The sequence below is a fragment of the Suncus etruscus genome, chromosome 1 (assembly GCF_024139225.1).
Source record: "Suncus etruscus isolate mSunEtr1 chromosome 1, mSunEtr1.pri.cur, whole genome shotgun sequence".
Classification (NCBI taxonomy): domain Eukaryota; kingdom Metazoa; phylum Chordata; class Mammalia; order Eulipotyphla; family Soricidae; genus Suncus; species Suncus etruscus.
The window spans coordinates 111948975-111969548 of NC_064848.1; the positions used below are offsets into that span (position 1 = coordinate 111948975).

At 40.8% G+C, this 20574-nt stretch overlaps 1 protein-coding gene across 1 annotated transcript; it reads right to left on the bottom strand.

The window, feature by feature from the left end:
* Window positions 1-3694: 3694 nt before the first annotated feature.
* NAPEPLD (N-acyl phosphatidylethanolamine phospholipase D) lies at window positions 3695-16459 on the bottom strand. Its single transcript, XM_049783511.1, has 4 exons — window positions 16139-16459; window positions 9476-10122; window positions 5596-5710; window positions 3695-3960 (listed from the first exon to the last, which is right to left on the bottom strand). Exons 1-4 carry the CDS (start codon window positions 16430-16432, stop codon window positions 3838-3840), a joined length of 1179 nt encoding a protein of 392 aa, XP_049639468.1. The 5' UTR covers window positions 16433-16459; the 3' UTR covers window positions 3695-3837.
* Between the last annotated feature and the right edge of the window lie 4115 nt (window positions 16460-20574).

Genomic DNA, 20574 nt, shown 5'->3' on the forward strand with positions numbered 1-20574 from the left:
CATACTCCCACTGTTTTTCTCATTAAAAATGCATGTTTTTATATCAGTAAAATGATATCCAAATAACAGAGTGGAGTCTGGGGATTGGAGAAATGACTTTTCTATGCATTTCCTCTTTTACTGTTTATTTGGAATGTGGATCATACCCAATGATGCTCAGGGATTACTCCTGACTCTGGACTCAGGAATCACTCCTGGTAGTGATCAAGGGACCATAGAGGATTCCAGGAATTGAACCCAGGTTAGCTACATGCAAAAGTTTTGCTTTTTTTTTCCTCTCTAAGCAAATTATAATACATTTAAATTTAAAAAGTCACAGGGTTATATTTCTCTTAAAAGTACTTTATTTTCATTCATGTGACTAAAATCACTAGGCATGAAAAAATGTTTAGCTATTTTTATTCTACATAAGCTCCTAGTACAATTTATTTACATGTTTAAATTTAACCAGGCTTTGTAATATGAGTTCAAAAGGGCTACTATGCTTAGAATTAAATAAATCAATACACAAGCAGAAGCTTTCCAATTCATGTATTTAAGGCAAGGCTTTAAGAGTAAATTTCATCTGTAAATACACAGACTTCCATAGGGAGTAGTCACAAGATTCTACAGAAAAAAAAATTTGTTTTAAGGGTTATCCTGATGCAGACATCAAATTTGAAAAAACCAATTTTAGATGGTAGAAAAAGTATTGACTATAAGGTGAGAAATGGAAGTTCTCAATTGGCTATTGCAGTAATTATCAGTGATGCAAACATAAGTATTCCCTGAAAGGCACATTTCTTCATAACATTTTACCCTACCTCAGTAAATGAAAAGATATTCAAACTGCACATTCAAAATTAGGATTTGGTTTCAGTATATATTAGCAGCAGTAGATTCTAAAACTGTCTTTTTCTATCAGTTTTAATATATAATCACATTTCCTGGTAATCAGATGAAATGTCAGGATGCTACAGAAAAGAAAATTTTTATTACCCAGAAAGAATTTCATATTGGGGCCGGAGAGGTGGTGCTAGAGGTAAGGTGTCTGCCTTGCAAGCACTAGGACTGACCGCGGCTCGATCCCCCAGGGTCCCATATGGTCTCCCCAAGCCAAGGGTGATTTCTGAGTGCATAGCCAGGAGTAATCTCTGAGCGTCAAATGGATGTGTCACCCCAAAAAATCAAAACAAAAATAAAAAAGAAGAAAAAGAATTTCATATTAATGATGCAAGGTGAGATATTTATCTGATGACACATCTTGGCTTTCAAAAGGTAGCACTTCTCATTGATAAGGCAGGTGAAATTAAGTGAATGAGAATGAAATTTAAAGTGCTTAGAGAACTTCTGTTCCAAAGTACATGTAAATACAAAAATAATGTTAAGGCTATTCACAGAGGTTAAACAGTTAAGCAAGATACTCTTGGCTTGCTTCATAATACAGAGGTAAAAATGACTTTGATTTGGCATGCAAACAAGAAAGATGACCACAGAAACAGTGGCTAATGTTCTTAGGTCAAGAAATAACCCAGAATTAATTTACTGTAAACCAGAGCATCTTGATTCATGTCTGCTAAATATTCCTCTGGAGTAAAATAAAAAGATTATGCTTTGTTAGTCAGTCCTGAAAGTTTGTTTCATCAGGAAAAAAAATTGTGCTTTTAGTTTCCCCTAGTCACAAACATTGTATATAGGACACACACATTCCCCTTTGATATGCATTGACAAAGTTAAGAATGCTGTCTTGATAAAGAATATAAATGACACACACATTCCCCTTAAGTGATATGCACTGAAGCAAGTAAGAATGCTAAATCTTGATAAATGTCATTTTGGCTATTGCTTTCCAAATTTACAAAGTAAGATTAAACAGTCAGTCTTTAATATCTAGAGTCCTAATATATTAAACTTAGTACTTCAACAGTAATAATACATTATCAGAAACAGTCAATGATCAGCTTTGAAATCTGCCTAACTCTATTAGGCAGTGATATACTAAATCATTTTCTCCTTTATATTTCCAAGGTGGTTTTAGAGATTTTTTTTTAATCACATCTTCACATGGTCTGGAGGTAGGTCAGAATTATCCTCTTGTTGCTCATGAGGAAACTGAGGCACATTTCAGGGTACAGAAAAAAAAATTCATGGTCTGAACATGTGGCATGCATAACAAGTGCAAATCAAGTTACAGAACACTGTCTGAGTAGCAGTTAGCATAGAAAACCTACTTTAATTCTTTTATCTGAATAAAAGTCACTTCACTGATTAGGATTACGGAGGGGCCTCTATGTATCATCTGCTCCCATTTGGGAAGGAAGGTTCCGTGTAGCCTCTGACTCTGGTACCTGTCAAAGCACTAGCATGCTAAAAGCTAATTTCCAGAATGGCCATTTTACAACATTGGCACTCCACACTGGCTTAGTAAAAGTAGAATTGTGGCACAAGGAAAATACGAATCTGTAAAATTTAACATATTTGTAAATCATATTCTTGGTTTTGTCCTGGGGTGATTGGGGGGTTGGGGGCAGGGAGCCACACCCAGTGATACTCAGGGCTCTCTTTTGGTTCTGCACTCAGAAATACTCCTGGTGGTGCTCTAGGGAGCATATGGGAAGCCAAGGGTTAAATTCCAGTTGGTTATATGCAAGGCAGGCATCCTATCCATTGTTTAATCTCTCCAGCTGCATATTGATATATTTAAAGCTAAGATGAGAAAAAATACGCATGGAGAAAAAAAGCAAAAAATGGACAGAAGAAACTGAATTCATATTATGTGGACTGTTAGATCTGCATTTATCATCTCACAATTGTGTTTGTGCTCAACAAACCTAACTTTTAGACTTAAATATAGAAAAAGTGGGCCAGAGTAATAGCACAGTGGTAGGGCATTTGCCTTGATGCAGACGACCCAGGACGAACCTGGGTTCGATCCCCTGCATCCCATATGGTCCTCCAGCCTGCCAGGAGCAAGTTCTGAGTGCAGAGCCTGGAGTAACCCAAGTACTGCTGGGTGTGACCCCAAAACAAAAAAAAATAGAAAAGGTCAGATTCTCCTAACAACCTTCCTTCCTTCCCCAACTCAGTGCTTTTGATTTGAAAATTGTAGACAGGAAACAATGTATTGAACCCCTCCTTTAAAAAAAAAAAAGTCTTTAAAAATGGTAACTTTGCCCAAACTACTATTTTCAAATGTTTATAAAAAATCACTCAACATTTGGAATGTAAGCTAATCTTGACAGAGCAAGAGCCACAACCACTTAATGAGAAGATAAGAAATAGTTCCTGTGCAGGCCTCTGAAAAACTCTTGGAAGGCTGGCAGCCTTAATTTTGTAGGAAGACCTTAAAAATAGAAGAAATGAGTTTGTGTATCAGTTTTTCACAGTCTCGAAAAGTCTATTTCCTAAAGTATGTTTGTTATAAAAAAAAAAAATTCTGGGACCAGAGTGATAGCGCAGCGGTAGGGTGTTTCCCTTGCACACGGCCAACCCAGGACAGACCCCAGTTTGATTCCCAGCATCTCATATGGTCTCCCAAGGCTGGCAGGAGTGATTTCTGAGCAGAGTCAGGAATAACCTGTAGTACTGCCGGGTGTGACCCAAAAATCCAAAAAAACCCAAAAATCTTTCTACTGCAGTGCTATACCAAATCTGAAATTCACATTAGCAAATTCATTATGTAAACGACCCATCCTTTAGTTCTATTTTTATGAACTGGCAATCTTATTAGGGAGTTATTAAATAAAACACTAATTTGCAGCTGTTGTTTCCACAAGTAAAATACAATAGCTTTGACTTAAGTTTTTGCAAACATTTATCAGGTGATGCCTTTTTCATTAAAAGCTCCTGTGCTCTTATTTAATCAAAGGTTTCAGTGTTTAGGTATCTTGATTCTCCATGCTTTAAAACAAAAAAATCTTCAGGCTTCAGTCCATACTTTTCGAGAGCTTCATTCAGTTTCACTGGAGGTTCTAAGTAATACTGGTAAAAGAGAAAAAAATAATGGTAAAAATTAAATGTGAATATTTCAGGGTATTTTCTTTTTTTTTTTCTTTTTCTTTTTCTTTATTTTTTTGGGGGGGCACACCCGATGATACTCAAGGGTTAATCCTGGCTGGCTATGCATTCAGAAATCGCTCCTGGCTTGGGAGACCATATGGGACGCTGGGGGACAGAACCAAGGTCCATCCTGGGTTAGCTGCGTGCAAGGCAAACACCCTACTGTTGCACCATCGCTCCATCCCCATTTGCAGGGAATTTTCTAAGATAAACATTAAAAAGTTTGAAGTCTTATGTCTGCTTTATAAACTATACTTAGTGTTAATTTTATTATTACAATATCTTTGCAGTTGATTGGGGTTTGATTTGTTTGGGGAGGTTATTTTTGGGTGGGCTTTTCTTTTTGCCTTTTTTGGGTGTAGGTTATTTGGGGGCGCTCAGTGGTGCTTAGGGGGGTTACCCCTGGGTCTACACTCAGAAATTACTCCTAGCAATGCTAAGGGGACCATAAGGGATGAAATCAAACCCATGTCTGTAGATGTCATATTATTCTTGGTTCACTCCCTGCTTTCCCTTTTCCTCCTCTCACCCTTTCTGAGCTATAAAAGACCCATCTAGGTTTAATTAACATAAATGCCCTTAACTATGTCAACCCTACGCCTTACATAAATCATTATAAGTTCTAGTAGCTCTGGCTAATAATAAAAGTCAGCAGAGTAAGCAGCCCAGGACAGAGCAAGTTGCTGGCTCATATGGATCCAAGAGGCAGCTCAATTCCCTGGCCCTTATGCACCGTGACTCCCATCAGTTTCTGTGCAACACCCCTGCTGCTGCCACTTCACTTTTTCAGAGGGCCAGAGCAATAGTACAGTGGGTCAGAGCAATAGTACAGTGGGTAAGGCAATTGCCTTACATGCAGACCAGGTTTGATCCCCAGCATCCCATATAGTCCCCCATGTACCATCAGGAGCATTTCCTGAATGCAGAACCAGGAGTAACCCTAAGCATCGCCCAAGTCCCGTCCCCCCCACCCAAAAAAAAATCACTTCACTTAAAAATACCTATATTAGCTATTAGGTACAGTCTGAAATTTACGAGAAAACAGAAGCCTCTTTGGCAGGGATATGCTTAAGTTCAATCTTTTACCCCGTACTATGCACGTTTATTTGGTTTTGGTTGTTAAACACATGCTTCATTAGCAACACAAATAAACCTAAAGAACAGCATGCAGAGGATTATCCTGTAGGTACTGTTTGCTTTGTGTGATTTAACACCTTCACTGGTGGCTAAAATGGCTGCAGATTTTATTTCCAGCGTGGTCTCTGAAAGCACTACCAGGAATGATTGAATGTTTGAAATCTTTTTTTTTTTTTTTTTTGGTTTTTGGGCCACACCCGGCGGTGCTCAGGGGTTGCTCCTGGCTGCCTGCTCAGAAATAACTCCTGGCAGGCACGGGGGACCATATGGGAGACCAGGATTCGAACCAACCACCTTTGGTCCTGGATTGGCTGCTTGCAAGGCAAACGCCGCTGTGCTATCTCTCCGGGCCCGAATGTTTGAAATCTTAACAGAGGTCACCACAAAACCAAAATTAATTTTTGCCTTAATCAAACTCACCTCATTGGCTAAGGCAAAAGTTCCCCAATGAATTGCCACTGATTTCTTTGTTTGAACATCAATGTGAATCCTTACTGCTTCTTCTGGGTCTACATGCTGGTATTTCATAAGCCACCTGATGGAACACAGAAATTTACTAACTCTGGCCTTTGAAATAAATAGTAATTTTTTTATTACTGTTTCTCCCATCAACCTTTAAAACTGCACAGGAATAAATCACATAATTATTAGCAAGTCTGTCTCCCTCACATCTTTTCTGCTGGAAAACAAAAAGGGAAAAAATCCTCCTTGTACAAAACTGATTAAAAAAAGTAAAACTCAAGCAAAATTCACCCTTTGAATCTAGTAAGCTGTTTCATGTGCATTTTTTTAGCTTAATAGGTAGAAACCTTATGATACAAGTATAAATCAAAGATACTGAATAATGGGTGTATGGAAAAATAGCTTGAGGCCAGGGACACATGCCTTGCATATGCAGGGTCCTGAGTTTGACCCCCCAACACCACAAGGCCCACTGAGCACCACTGGTATGACCCAAATGCCCTGGGCACATCACCAGGCCCAGTATTGAAGCATCTGACTTGGTTAGCAGAGTATCCCCGGGGGGTGGCCTTAGGGAGCTCTAACCCTGCCACAAACAAAAGAATTGGAACAATGGATTAAGAACTAGAAACCAAAACTCCAATGAAAAACCACAATAACTTTCTGAGAGTTTTTTTAACCACTTGCTAACTAATCAGCAGATATATTTAAAGATCAGATATAAAACAGTTACTATTCAGAGTTGTTTAGATCGAACAACTACACACGAAGATGCATGGTTTGGCAGCAGAAAGCAGATCAGATAAGGGAACTCATTGTAGAACACAGAAGCATTCAAAGATAGCCTATTACAGGCAGGTGGGAAGGCAGTGGGCCTTGGTATAAATCCCAGCTCTATTGATGCCTGCAAATGTCTTTGGAAAGTCCCTTCACACTCTGTTTATGAAACAAAAAGTGTGCCCTTCAGGAAGAGGGTGGTGAGGGCTGAAAGCATGGATAGACCTTTATAAGATTCTCCTAGGAACAGCCAACAAGACCAGCACTTGAAAGGTTTGCAAAATGTATTCAAATCAAATCTTTTGCTCTCCTAGCCAACTCCTTAGAAGAAAAGCAACATTCTCTATTAATTAGTCCCAGATTATTGACTGCCACTAACTTTAATAGTAACAAACCGGACACAGGTGCCTCTGCACATTCTGGAACACATGATGGAAGTCAATCCACCTACTACTCAGAGAGCTGTTGTTTACCATCAGGGCTTCCAGGCCACGTGGGAGCCTAGAAAAAAGGCCATAATGTCCTCCCAGCAATCAGTGATGTTCTCTGAGTACAGTGCAAGAGAACAGTTTTATTGTTGCTATTGATTGAATCAAAAAACAACCTCATATTGCAAAGGAAGAGCCACATTCTTTTACCATCATGGCTACCTGAAATTAAAAAAAAAAAAATGTGGGCCCGGAGAGATAGCACAGCGGTGTTTGCCTTGCAAGCAGCCGATCCAGGACCAAAGGTGGTTGGTTCGAATCCCGGTGTCCCATATGGTCCCCCGTGCCTGCCAGGAGCTATTTCTGAGCAGACAGCCAGGAGTAACCCCTGAGCACCGACAGGTGTGGCCCAAAAACAACAACAAAAAAAAAAATGTTTTTTTCTTTTGGGCCACACCTGGAGGAATTACTTGTAGCAGTGTTCAGGGGACAATGTTAGATGCCAGGTGCCAGTGCTTGAACTAGGGTTGGGCACATGCAAGGCAAATGCCCTATCCACTGTACTACCAACTCCTGAATTTAAAAACTTAACGTCCCAGGGGGGCCGGAGAGTTAACACATCATTTGCCTTGTAGGCAGCAGACCCAGGACCTATAGTGATTGATTCCCAGCATCCCATATGGTCTCCAGAGTCTGCCAGGGGCAATTTCTGAGCAGAACCAGGAGCCAGGAGTAATCCTTGAGCATCGCTGGGTGTGACCCAAAAGAAAAAAATTAGCATCCCAACTGACTTGAACTAAATACTTCAGGACAAGAGATCTCAAAACTGAGGAAGAATGATCCCAAATGTATTCTTGAAAGTCATTTGGATGAAGCCATCTTTACGAGTGCTCCATTGCTCACCTTTCTAAGATTGAGTGCTGACCCAGAGATATAAATAACACAGTGGAGATAACAAAGCTTAATGCTTGTAGAGCTATTACTGGCCTCCTCCAATCTTAGTAATAAAAAAGCTGCAATGCAAGCAGGAAGCGAGAATTCAGAAAGCACATCTGAACGGTCTGGCTGCATATGCACTAAGCTATCACACAGATGACAAACTGATCCATATAAAATGTCCATAAGGAGAGATCAAAGTGACAGCAAAGCGGTAAGCTTTGCACCATGCAGCCAACTCAAGTTTTATCCTTCAATGTCCCATAGGGTCTTGCAAGTACCCCCAGGAGTAATTCCTGAGTGCAGAGCCAGAAGTTACCTCTGAGCATCTCTAAGTGTGACCCAAAAACAAAAGCAAAAACAAAAAGTCCATAAAAACATTGTATTCTTCCAGAATATTGAATAAAGATCAATACCATGTGAAACTGATTTTTGGAATGGCTCATTGGCATTAAAAGTCAGAATTGGGGGGTGGGAGTGGGGAAAAAAATAAAAGTCAGAATTAAATTAGTAGGAAATTCAAATGTATATATTAAGAGTGACATATAAAGACCTTTAAGGTAAAAAGATATAGCCTTTACAAAAGGAAAGGAGAAGATAAAATGGAGGAAAGGAGAAGACAAGATTAAGACAGACAACAAACATGTCTCAGAGGCTGTATTTCTACTTCACCGTGAGAAGCACAGGTTAGCTCTCAGGCACTTCCCATTCCCTCACAAAGGCCCCCAAGTGCCAATTAGAGTCTCTCAATTTATTCTATGGTTTTGTGAAACATTTATTCCTCTACCCATGGAATAACAGATCAAAAACGACTGTATCCCAACACTGCATGTACTTTTGAATACTTTTTTTTTTTTATCAGCCCTTTGCCATTTATCAGTGTTGTTTCATTCAGCACTTATCAACTGGTACTAACTGAATTTTTTTTTTGTTTTTGTTTTTGGGTCACACCCAGCAGCACTCAGGGATTATTCAGATATCAGATATTATTCAGATACTCAGAAATCGCTCCAGGCAGGCTCAGGGGACCATATGGGATGCTGGAATTTAAGCCACCGTCCTTCTGCATGCAAGGCAAAAGCCCTACATCCATGTTCTCTCTCTAGCCCCAATAACTGAATTTTTTTAAATCACTTCTCTTTCTCTGAAACAGACAGGATTAAGGACCACCCAGGCAGTGGCTGGACTTGCTAATCCTGAATGACAGGAGTGAGCATATTGAAAGATTGAGAGCAACTGGTGTGAGATGCAACGGTGTCATTAACCATATTAACTTTCATGGTGGCTCAAACTAGAACCTCACAAGGAGAATGCCTTATGTAGGTCAGGGAGTGAAAAAGGGTCAAAGATAAGGAATATCTTCCATGTGACAGGAAAAACCAAAATTGAGGTCTGGTTATTATTTGTTAATCCATTTAACTTTACTCAAAGTGATAAATATAGTATTTCTGGCTAAATATAATCATTATCTAAACATTGGCCTTTTTTTCCTGATATTATCATTTTTGGTTTTCAATTATTACATATTCTATTTTTATGTGATCATATACTCTTGATAAAATTCATTAAATCTGACCCACTACCCCCCCCAATAGCAACATAATCCACGAGTAAAATCACAAATTCTGCTGTGTCACAAAGTTCTAATTATGCTAACGAATTATGTAACAGGATGCTTTCTTCTGATGTCTACATACCTTGGTGCATAAGCTCCAATGGGAATCGCTGCAAGGTCGAAAGGTCCAAATCTTTTCCCTATCTCTTCAAAAGCAGAACAATAACCAGTGTCACCTGCAAAAAAAAATCTATTCCAAGGTCCCAAAACAGACCAGCTTCCCCACAGAACTTTGTTGTCATCCATTAGAGTTCTTTTGCACCAGTGCTGGGAAGGAGTGAAAACAAAGGTGACTGTATCATGTCCAGGGACGCAGTTCTCCTCCCACCAGTCCAACTCAATCACATTCTCACAGCCACATTTTTGCATCCAGTCCATGAGACCCAAAGGCACAAACCACCTTAACTCATTCCCGAATCGCTCGTTCAAGGCAATGACAGTGTTATAGTCCAGGTGGTCGTAGTGGTTGTGACTAATGAGAACAGCATCGATTTCCGGGAGCTCGCTTACAGAGCACGGGGGAGGACGAAAACGCTTGGGGCCCATCTGCTGCCATGGAGAAGCCCGGGTGCTGAAGATGGGATCGGTCAGGAAAATAAGGTCATCCATCTCCACCATCACTGTTGCATGCCCCAGCCAGGTGACACGTAAGCCCATTTCCCTCAATCTAGCTTCTTTTGGGGCATTGACGAAATAGGGCTTCAGTATAGGGAGCTCTTTATCAAGTTCCTGGTAAAGAAATAAGAGTAATTACTACTTGGGAAAGGGAGTATGTCATCACAAACCTATTCTGAGAGGTCGGATAGATAATACAGAGGGTAAGGTGTTTGCCTTGCATTCAGCCAAGGAGGGTTTAATCCCCAGTATTCCATTTGGCCTTCTGAGATTGGCCAGGAGTGATTCCCAAATAGAGCCAGAAGTAAGTCCTAAGGATCACTGGGTGTGACCAAATAAAAAAAAAAAAAACCAATGATTTTCATCTAAATTCTAGAAAAGAGGCCAGAGCGATTGCAGTTAGGCATTTGCCTTGCACGCAGCTGACCCAGGACCCAGATTTGATTCCCAGTATCCCATATGGTTCCTCAAGCCTGCCAAGAGCGACCCCTGAGCACCACCGGATGTGGCCCCAAACCTCCCAAACCCCTCCCCCAAATAAATTCTAGAAAAAAGGGCAAGTTGGTATTTTTGATTTTTCTCTTGAGTCTCACTCTGCCTGCCCACACCAGCAATGCACAGGGGTTATTCCTGGTTCTGTACTCAGGAATTACACCTGGCCGGGCTCGGGAGACCATAGGGGATGCCTAGAATTGAACCCAAGTCAGCCATATACAAGGCAAGCAGCTACCCTATCTACAGTACTATCACTCTGACCCCAATAATAGGAAATCTTGTTAGTCCCAAATGGGACAGGCATTACATTTTAAAACTTGAATGCTGAACAAATAAAACATTGTTTTTTATTTTATTTCTTGGCGTACAGGTGCAAAGCTCAGGACTAACACAGCTACACCTGGCTGTGCTTCAGGGCCTACGCAACAGTAGAGATTGAAGCCAGGGCCTTGCGTATATAGGGCATATATGCCACCAGTAGACCCTTATCCCCAGTCCAGTGAATCCCTAGACCAACAAGAAGCTGTGTTTGAGGGGCCACTATTCAGGCTTTGTTTTTGCTTTTAGGCCACATCCATTGTGCCTGGTGGTGCTTGGTGGACCACAGGCATGCCAAGGATCTCACCCTGGTCGGTCCTGGCAAGACATGAACCACTGTACTATTGCTCTAGCCCCTGTCCCAGCTTTTCTTGGATTCAACTGAAAGAAGGGAAAGAAAAAAAAAACAAAACTGGTTTTGGGTGTCAGGCTTTACTGCACCAGGTCTCATGACAGTGAGCTCACTCGTGACAGGTGCTGTGCACACAGTGATCTTTCTCACACTCTTGCTAGCTCTCATACTCTACATAAAAACAAAATAAAACATCTCACAAAAGTTGACCCAATTTATATTTATGTAGAACTTGGAATGCTGGTGTTGAGCTGGAGATATGAGGACACCCACTGCCTAGAAGGCAGATGTACAAGATTGCTGAACAAAGAAGACCTAAGGTCACTGAGGCTGGGACAGGGCCTGAAGGAAAAAGAGATGGAGCAACAGAAGCAAGAGTATTACAAAGATTTCTCTTAGCCACTCAATTCAGCAAAAATTTTTCTCACCTGAAAAGTGGGTATAATAAGTGTACTTACACTTCACTAGTTTGGGGCTATATTCTGGTGGCTAGCTCACTGTAAGCACACTAACAAGTATTCCAAAAGAAATGGAAAAGCCCCATCTCTTTCTTTTAAAGATAATTTTGTTTTGTTTTGTTTTGTTTTTTGGATCACACCCGGCGCTCAGGGGTTGCTCCTGGCTCTACGCTCAGAAATTGCCCCCAGCAGGCTCAGGGGACCATATGGGATGCTGGGATTCGAATCACCATCATGCATGCAAGGCAAACGCCTTACTGCTGTGCTATCTCTCGGCCCCTAAGATAAATTTTTAATTGAATCACCATGATATGCACAATTGCAAAGTTATTCATGATTAAGTTTCAGTCACATAATGTCCAACTCCTTTTGCCAATCCCCCCCAATGTCTCCTGTTTCCCCCTCCCCACCTGCCTCCTCACCCCACCCCATTTTTCATCTCTCCTCCCTCCCCACCCCACTTTCTTCTGCCCACCCTCCCTCCAACCCTCCTGCTCCCTAATAGATCAGGATTTTTCCTCCTTTCTTAGAGCTGCAATGGGAAAAAAAATATGACAAGACCATAATTAACCAGTACATGTTAATGTTTTACTTCTTCTGGGAAAGAGAAAAATCCACATCTCTTTGCCCATCATGTTTTTCACATCATGCCAACTCACTGGAGCAGATGTTACTGCCATTTGACAGATAATCAGTCCAGGCAGAAAGGGAGAACCCCAGAAAAATTGCCAGATCCCTACAAGAAAGTCTCAGGACTGGAATCTGAAAGGCCCTTTCTTTGCTAAATTAGAGCTCCTTAACCAATAAACCCATTATTTCTATAGATGTATTGTGCCCAATATATCGAGCAAGTTTATAATGAAAAATCTGATGCAAGTTGTTTGCAGACATATTTTCTGGGAAAAGGGTTTGGCTCAGTATTTGAGCCCATGTCAGATCTTAGGTTCAAAACCCATTAAAGGGGAAAAATAGCTGAAAATACATTTTTACTGTCTCTGAAAACTTTGGTAACTATACTTTGCAACTTCTATTTTTTATACTTAAATTTTTCTTTGATTATAAAATGTCTGTAGTAAAATATTTGAAAACTAAAATAAAAAATAGAAAAGTAAGAAGCTCCATGCAGAGCTGGAAAGGTGACAGGGGATGAGTGAGTGCCTGACACCAGGAAGTCCTGAGAAGGATCCCCACACCGCATAGCCTTCAAGTACTGCCTGAAGGAACTTGGTGTCTGTCCCACAGCATGGCTAGTCAGAGTAACACCATCTCCCTAGACCTAACCACTAAAGCTATACAGCCCAGATGACAGACTGAATGTCACATGGCCCCAAGACACCCAAGCACCCTTGGGAACTGTCCTCTTCCTGACCAAAAAAAAGTATTATTTTAAAAATAATAATAGAACAATAGCCATTAGTTTAAAATCACTGTTAACAATAAGCTGTTTGGGACTGGAGTGACAGTACAACAGGTAGGACATTTGTCTTGCACATGGCTAACCAGATTCAGTCTCCAGTATCCCATATGGTCCCTGGGGTAATTCCTAAGTGTGGAACCAAGATTAACACTTGAGAACTGCTGGGTGTGACCACAAAACAAAAACAAAAATAAATTAAGGAAGGTTACAGAAAAGCATATTTCAGAATTCCACACATTTGACCTATCCAGAATACACTGAATCAAGGAATGATGGGTCTGGAGGGATAGCACAGCCTATAGGCCACTAGCTCTGCATCTGGCAGACCCAGAATTGATCCCCAAGCCTACAGGTGTGATTTCTTTTTTCTTTATATTCTTTTGGTTTGGGGCCATACCCAGTGACACTCAGGGGTTACTCCTGGCTTGGGGGATGATATAGGATGCTGGGGGATTGAACCTCGGTGCGTCCTAGGGTAGTGCAGGCAAGGCAGATATGCCTTACCGCTTTCGCCACTAGGTGTGATTCCTGAGCACAAAGCCAAAAGTAGCCCTTAGCACTGCTGGGTGTGTGGCCCAAAAACAAACCAAGAAAGAATCAAGCAGTGAAATGGTGATGTCCAGGGACAATGGGCATAAAGCTTCAGAATAAGGAAGACAAATAAATTCTAGAGACCTGTTATACAACATTATACAAGGCAATAATATTGCACATTTAAGACTAAGTCAGTAGATCCAAGTCAAATGTTCATTTAATAAAACTACACATGTATGCATACATATATGTAACTGAAAATATATCAATTACAATCTGTAAAGGTAGACTCCAGAAGAAACAACACCAAGGGCTACAAGCTGTTGCCTCAGGATAGGCACTGGACACCAGGGGCTGTTTAAAGGACTGGCATTTTTTCTTAGAAGCTTTTTAGTAACTGTAACATGGTATTTTCCTTGATAACAACAAAATGAATATCTTGTTATAGTTCTTGATATAGTACATCAACACTGCAATGTAAATGTGAAATAATGCTTGTTTCTATTTTTTATAAAGAGGCACTTTATTCAACATCATATATTTAAAGAAGCATATTATATAGTAAGTCCCGTGCTAACTTATGCAGTAGTAACTTCTTAGACACGGGGGGGGGGGGGGGGGGGGGGAGGCGGACCTTTTAAGGTTTGGGGGTGACACTGATGGTGCTTAGGGCTACTTCCATGTGTAGTTAAATGAAGATCACTGACCCTGATTGGCTACATATAAGCAAGTGCTTTAATCCCTTAATCCCTCTCTGGCCTACCAAATTGGTTTTAAAGTGGTAAGGATTGAGAAAGAAGATAACCTTTGTGGCTTCCTTTCAAAACATCTCCCACATGCTGGGAGGTAGGGTACCATACCTGAGTATGGTCAGGGGCTACTCCCAGCTCTGTGCTCAGGGGATCAGATGCAGAAAGATCAAATCTAGGTCACCCACATGAAAAGCAAGTGCCTAAACCCCTGTGCTATCTCCCCAGTGCCTTAAGGTCTTATCTGTTACTGCCACACCTCAGTTTAAAAAGGTCTTAAGAAATACCCCATAAACTGTTAAGCATCACTAATTCTATAAGCATCCCTTAGTACCAGAGTGATATCAAAGTGCTTAAATCCCTATCATTAAGAAGAAAAGTGAAGGGGCCGGGAAGGTGGCGCTAGAGATAAGGTGTCTGCCTTGTAAGCGCTAGCCAAGGAACGGACCGTGGTTCGATCCCCCGGTGTCCCATATGGTCCCCCCAAGCCAGGGGCAATTTCTGAGCGCTTAGCCAGGAGTAACCCCTGAGCGTCAAACGGGTGTGGCCCAAAAAAAAAAACCAAAAAAAAAAAAAAAGAAGAAGAAAAGTGAAAAGGCCAAAGTAAAAGACCCAACACCGATGGTCACCCAGTTTCCCATCTCTTCCCACAGCAAGTCACAGTATAAGGATGTGACACACTGACACACTTGCCACACCAACCCCAGCCCCAGTACCTAGTTTCTTCTTAGTATCCACAAAACTGGTAAGGACTGGGGGGGGGGGGGGGGAGTGGGGGGATTGCTGGAGTAGGATGACAGAAAGGCCAAGGTAGACAGGGATTAGGAGCAATAAGAAACAAGGAAGACAACAATACTATCTAACTGGGAACCAGCCACCACATCTCCAAGTATAATCTCATTCACCTAAGAAACTTCCAGTGGATATCAGCGTATCTCATTCTAATAAAACCAGCACTTCTGTTTGTTTTGTTTTAGTACCATACTGAGCAATGCTCAGAGATTACTCTGTACTCATGAATTATTCCTGGCAGGGCTCAAGGGACCATATGGGATGACAGGGATCAAAGCCAGGTTGGTCATATGCAAGGCAAGCACCCTACCTGCTGTATAGTACTGCTCCAGTCCTAAACCCAGCAAATTTAAAGCCAAGAACCTAGAGTCAATGTTTAAAGGTCGGAAAGGTGATCTGAACATTTCTTCTACACTAGCAGTTTTATACAAAGATGAATGGAACAAATTGTGTATTCGTATGTTCTCATTGACTATGTCATCACATACATGGAAAATTACAGACTAATAATCCTATCTTTTATGGTCTGTTGGATTACTAGTCCCACCCTAATCAATATTCATACTCAACTGGAGGGTGGGAGAGGATGTGAAGCCACCCTTTGTTGCACATTGCCACCCTGTACTCACCACCTTATTCCTTGTACTTTGAACCACTCACTCCCTACCCCAAGTTGTAGCCAGCTGAGAGTGGCCTATTCATTTTTATGCTCTAAACTACAGACTTAAGAAGACCCTGAATTTCACTTTACCTTCCCAGGACCCAACCCTAAGCCTTATCATATAAAAGACTTAACTGTTATAATCCAGAGCAAAGGCAAAGTAGCATTAATTATACACTGCACAGCACTTTGGTGGATAATATTTTCCTACCTCCTTTCCTCAAGGAAAACATAATAAATAAAGACTTGTCAATAAAAAGTAATGATGATGGTAATAATAATAATAGTAGTAATAATAATAAATTTAAGAATTTACATCAAGTACACATAACTCAAACTGCCAGACTTTTTTACCTCTTTGGAAGATGGAACACCGCTGTGGTCTTTTTCCATTATCAGCCATCTGAGAGCATTTGGTAGAGAGGGACTTTTCCAGGTTGGCCATGGATTGACAAATCTCCCATTCTTTCCTTTCATTGATTTAGTGACATCTTCCTCTAGTCTATAATCCAACTTGAAACTTTTCCTGGACAACCTAGATGAATTGCTTCCACCAGAATTACGTGCTGAATTATTGCGTTTTCTCACTGCTTCTTTAGGATACTGGCTGGTTGCCATCAGGGACTGAGTACTTTCATTTTCATCCATGTTATCTGGTGAAGAACTAGAGGGGAAAGAAGGGTGTGCAGAAAACTTAAGTTTAACATAAAGATGTCAAATATTTAAAAATCACATTGTCTCTTAGGTAATAAAAATTTCCTTATACTATGAACAACAGTATATCTATAATTCAGACTTTCTCTCTACAAAAGTATACAATTTCAGAGTAAGTAAAACCGCTCACTATAAAAAAAGAGGTTTAACTGTTACTGTCAAATCTTATTTGTTTTTTTTGTTTTTTTTTGTTTTTGTTTTTGGGCCACACCCGTTTGACGCTCAGGGGTTACTCCTGGCTATGTGCTCAGAAATCGCCCCTGGCTTGGGGGGACCATATGGGACGCCGGGGGATCGAACCGCGGTCTGTTCCTTGGCTAGCGCTTGTAAGGCAGACACCTTACCTCTAGCGCCACCTTCCCGGCCCCACTGTCAAATCTTATAAAGATTCCATAATACCTTCTGTAATACATAATAAGCTACTCCATCAGTAGTGTTTAAATAACATAAAATTTCCCAATTCTGTGACAACTTATAGGATAAATTAAATCACCTTCCTGAAGCTGTAACATTTTCACATCTGAATATTTTGGATGAGAGAAAAGCAGTACCCAGGGGAACAAGGACCACTCCAACAATACTTTAACCAGCTATGTTGACCAGATAACTTAAGATTTGACCTAGCAGCAGCCAAGAGATACTGCTTGAGTCTACCAGGATCACACTTCATAGTACTGCGAAGTGAGGAGCAATGCAGCCCCAGGGATATATTCCAGCCCTTTGCACTCTCTTCATATCCCCCCCAACATTTTTTTTGAATTATTGTTAGTAACACATAGTAAGAAATACTGCCTTTGTTTCTTAGGGATACTTCAGTAATTTAAATAATTTACATATAACCCCAGTTAACATTTATTTTGTTGTTGTTGTTGTTTTGGGTCATACCCGGTGATGCTCAGGGGTTACTCCTGGCTATGCACTCAGAAATCGCACCTGGCTTGGGGGACCATATAGGACGCTGGGGAATCAAACTAAGGTCCGTCCTAGGTTAGCACATGCAAGGCAAACGCCCTACCGCTTGCACCATCACTCTGGCCTCAATCCTTTCTTTAAAGATAATCTCTTGCCTATGCCCAAAACAAATGCAGTGAGACCAAACACCAGGAAAAGAGATTAATGCATTATTTGAAGAAAATTCAATCATGTATTTAAGTGGTTAACAACATGAATTTTAATTAACTCAGATTTAAAACTGGAAAATCAAAAAAAAAAAAAACATTCTACTTAAATGACTTGTTTTGTTTTGTTTTGAGGCCATACCATTGTGCTCAGGGGGTAATTCCTGGATCTGAACTCAGGACTACCACTCTGGCCCCTAGCTATGCAATTTTAGGTAAGTTTCTTAGTCTCTCTGTGCTTCAATTTCCTCATTCATGAAATAGACATAATGCTATCTACTTCCAAGAGTAACTAAAGAAAAATTTAAATTATCTAAGAAAACACTTAGAAACATGGATATGGGGTCTGAGTGGTGGCACAGGATGTAAGGCCTCTGCTTTGCGTGCGCTAGCCTAGGATGGACCTCGGTTCAATCCCGGCATCCCATATGGTCCCCCCAAACCAGGGGCGTTGTCTGAGTGCACAGCCAGGAGTAACCCCCGAGGGTCACCCAGCTTGGCCCAAAAAACAAAAAAGAAAGAAACGTGGTTATGACACATATATAACAAATATAACATGTACATAACAGCTCAACCTGTTAGCTGCTACTTCTGACCCTATTACTGCCACTACTCCCATCACCTACCTTACGGTACTGATATCCTTAATTTTAAATTCTACAGAACTCCAAACATGCAAAAGCAATGAACAATATATTAAAATTAAATATTGAGGGGTTGAAGCGATAGCACAGCAGGTAAGGTGTTTGCTTTACATGTGGCATCCCATATCATCCCTGGAGCCTGCCAAGAGCAATTCTTGAGCATAGAGCTAGGAGTAATCCCTGAGAATCAACAGGTGTGGCCCCCAAAAAAGAATAGGCTTTGATATGCTATAAATTTAATCTTTTCTCTACTCTGTTAAACATTTGCTTTCTGTTTAGTTTCAATGCACTGAATATATATAAAACACATACTCCTAAGAAAATAAGCACATTAATATATAGTCAGATATTTTTATGGCTTCAATGATATTTAAGGAAAAAATACTGGGGCGAAGTGCAAGAATAGTGGGTACGGTGTTTGCCTTACAGGCAAGTCATTCTACGTTCAATCCCAGCATCCCATATGGTTCCCCAAGTACTGCCAGGAATAATTCTTGAGTATAGAGCCAGGAGTAACCCCTGAGCACTGCTAGTTATGGCCCAAAAACAAACAACAGCAGGGGCCAGAGAAGGGCCAGAAAGAGAACATGGAGGTAGGGCATTTGCCTTGCATGCAGAAGGACTGTGGTTCAAATCCCGGCATCTCATATGGTCCCCCATGCCTGCCAGGAGCAATTTCTGAGCGCAAAGCCATGAGTAACCCTGAGCACTGCCAGGTGTGACTCAAAACAAAACAAAAAAACCACAACAAAAACTGTCCAGGAAAGAAAGCAAAAGAACAAACCCTACAACAAACACATATATACCAAGCCAAAATTTTCTTCTGAAGAATGAATAGTCTACAGTCAGCATTAAGAAAAGAAACCAGGGGCCAGAGAGATAGCATGGAGGTAGGGTGTTTGCCTTTCATGCAGAAGGTCATTGGTTTGAATCACAGCATCCTATATGGTCCCCCCGAGTCTGCCAGGAGTGATTTCTGAGCATAGAGCCAGGAGTAACCACTGAGCACTGCCAGGTGTGACCCAAAAACCAAAATAAATATAAATAAATAAAGAAACCAAAAGCTGAGGCTCACAACTGCTCAGCCATTACTGTTTGTAGGAGAAGCTAATAACTAAGTGTCTAACAAGCTTTATTTTTGTCTTGGGCAAAAAGACTTTCTAGTCTGCAATTTTTCTCATCTATAAGATTCTAATTACCCAGTGGGAAGTACAAAAGATAAAATACAAAGCCAAGGAAAGCTCAATGATTGGAACACATGCCTTATAATATGGGGCCACGCCCTCAATCCCTGTCACTGCACAGGGGTAAGAAAGCACACTGGCCAGAGTCACTCCTGAACACCACCATCTGTTACCAAAACCGGATTAAATGTCATAATAAAGTGCATTTTACTTACTAGATGCTGTTTTTTACCTGTTATCTGCTACATGCCATACATTTTTTTCTAATCTTCCCAACCCCTTAAAAAATTTAAATAATATTGCAGCTGATGTCATTCCACAGTAGAACACCTGTCTTGCCCTACATTTAAGTTCTTTACACACTATAGAAAACAAAGAACTAGGAGCCAGTGATAACACAGTGGATAAGGCAGGTTTAACACCTGGCATCCCGTGGTCCCCTGATCAATGCCAGGAGTGATTCTTTAGTGCAGAACAAGGAGTAGCCCTGGAACAACACCAGGTGTGCCTCAAACACAAATAAAGAAGATGAATAAAAAAAAAAATAGGGGCTCCTGGAGTGATGGCACCTCAGTAGGGCATTTGTCTTGCATGTGAACAACCCCAGACAGGGCTACTCCTTGTTCTGCACTAATGCCCACCACCAATGCCCCTATTTACCTCCTCCCTCCTCCTTTCCCTCCTTCCTGCCTGTATTCAAGACAGGCATTCTATTTCTCTCACTCATTAACACTGTCATGATAATTGCTAGTGTAGTTATTTTCTCTAACTACATTCACTACTCTTTGTGGTGATCTTCATATCATGACCAGTCCTTCCAGCCCTCATCTCTATTGTCTCTGGGTATTATTACATAATGATTTTTATTTTTCTTAAAACCCATAGATGAGTGAGACTATTCTGTGTCTATCTCTCTCCCTCTCTCCAACTTTATTTCACTCATATTAATAGTTTCCATGTCCATCCATGTATAGGAAAATTTCATGACTTCATCTTTCCTGACAGCTGCATAGTATTCCATTGTATATATATACCACCACTTTTTCCTTTAAAGCATGAAGAAGCAGATAGTAGTCCAATCAAAAGACGATACAACAATGACAGTGGGAAGAATAGAACAAATTCAAGAA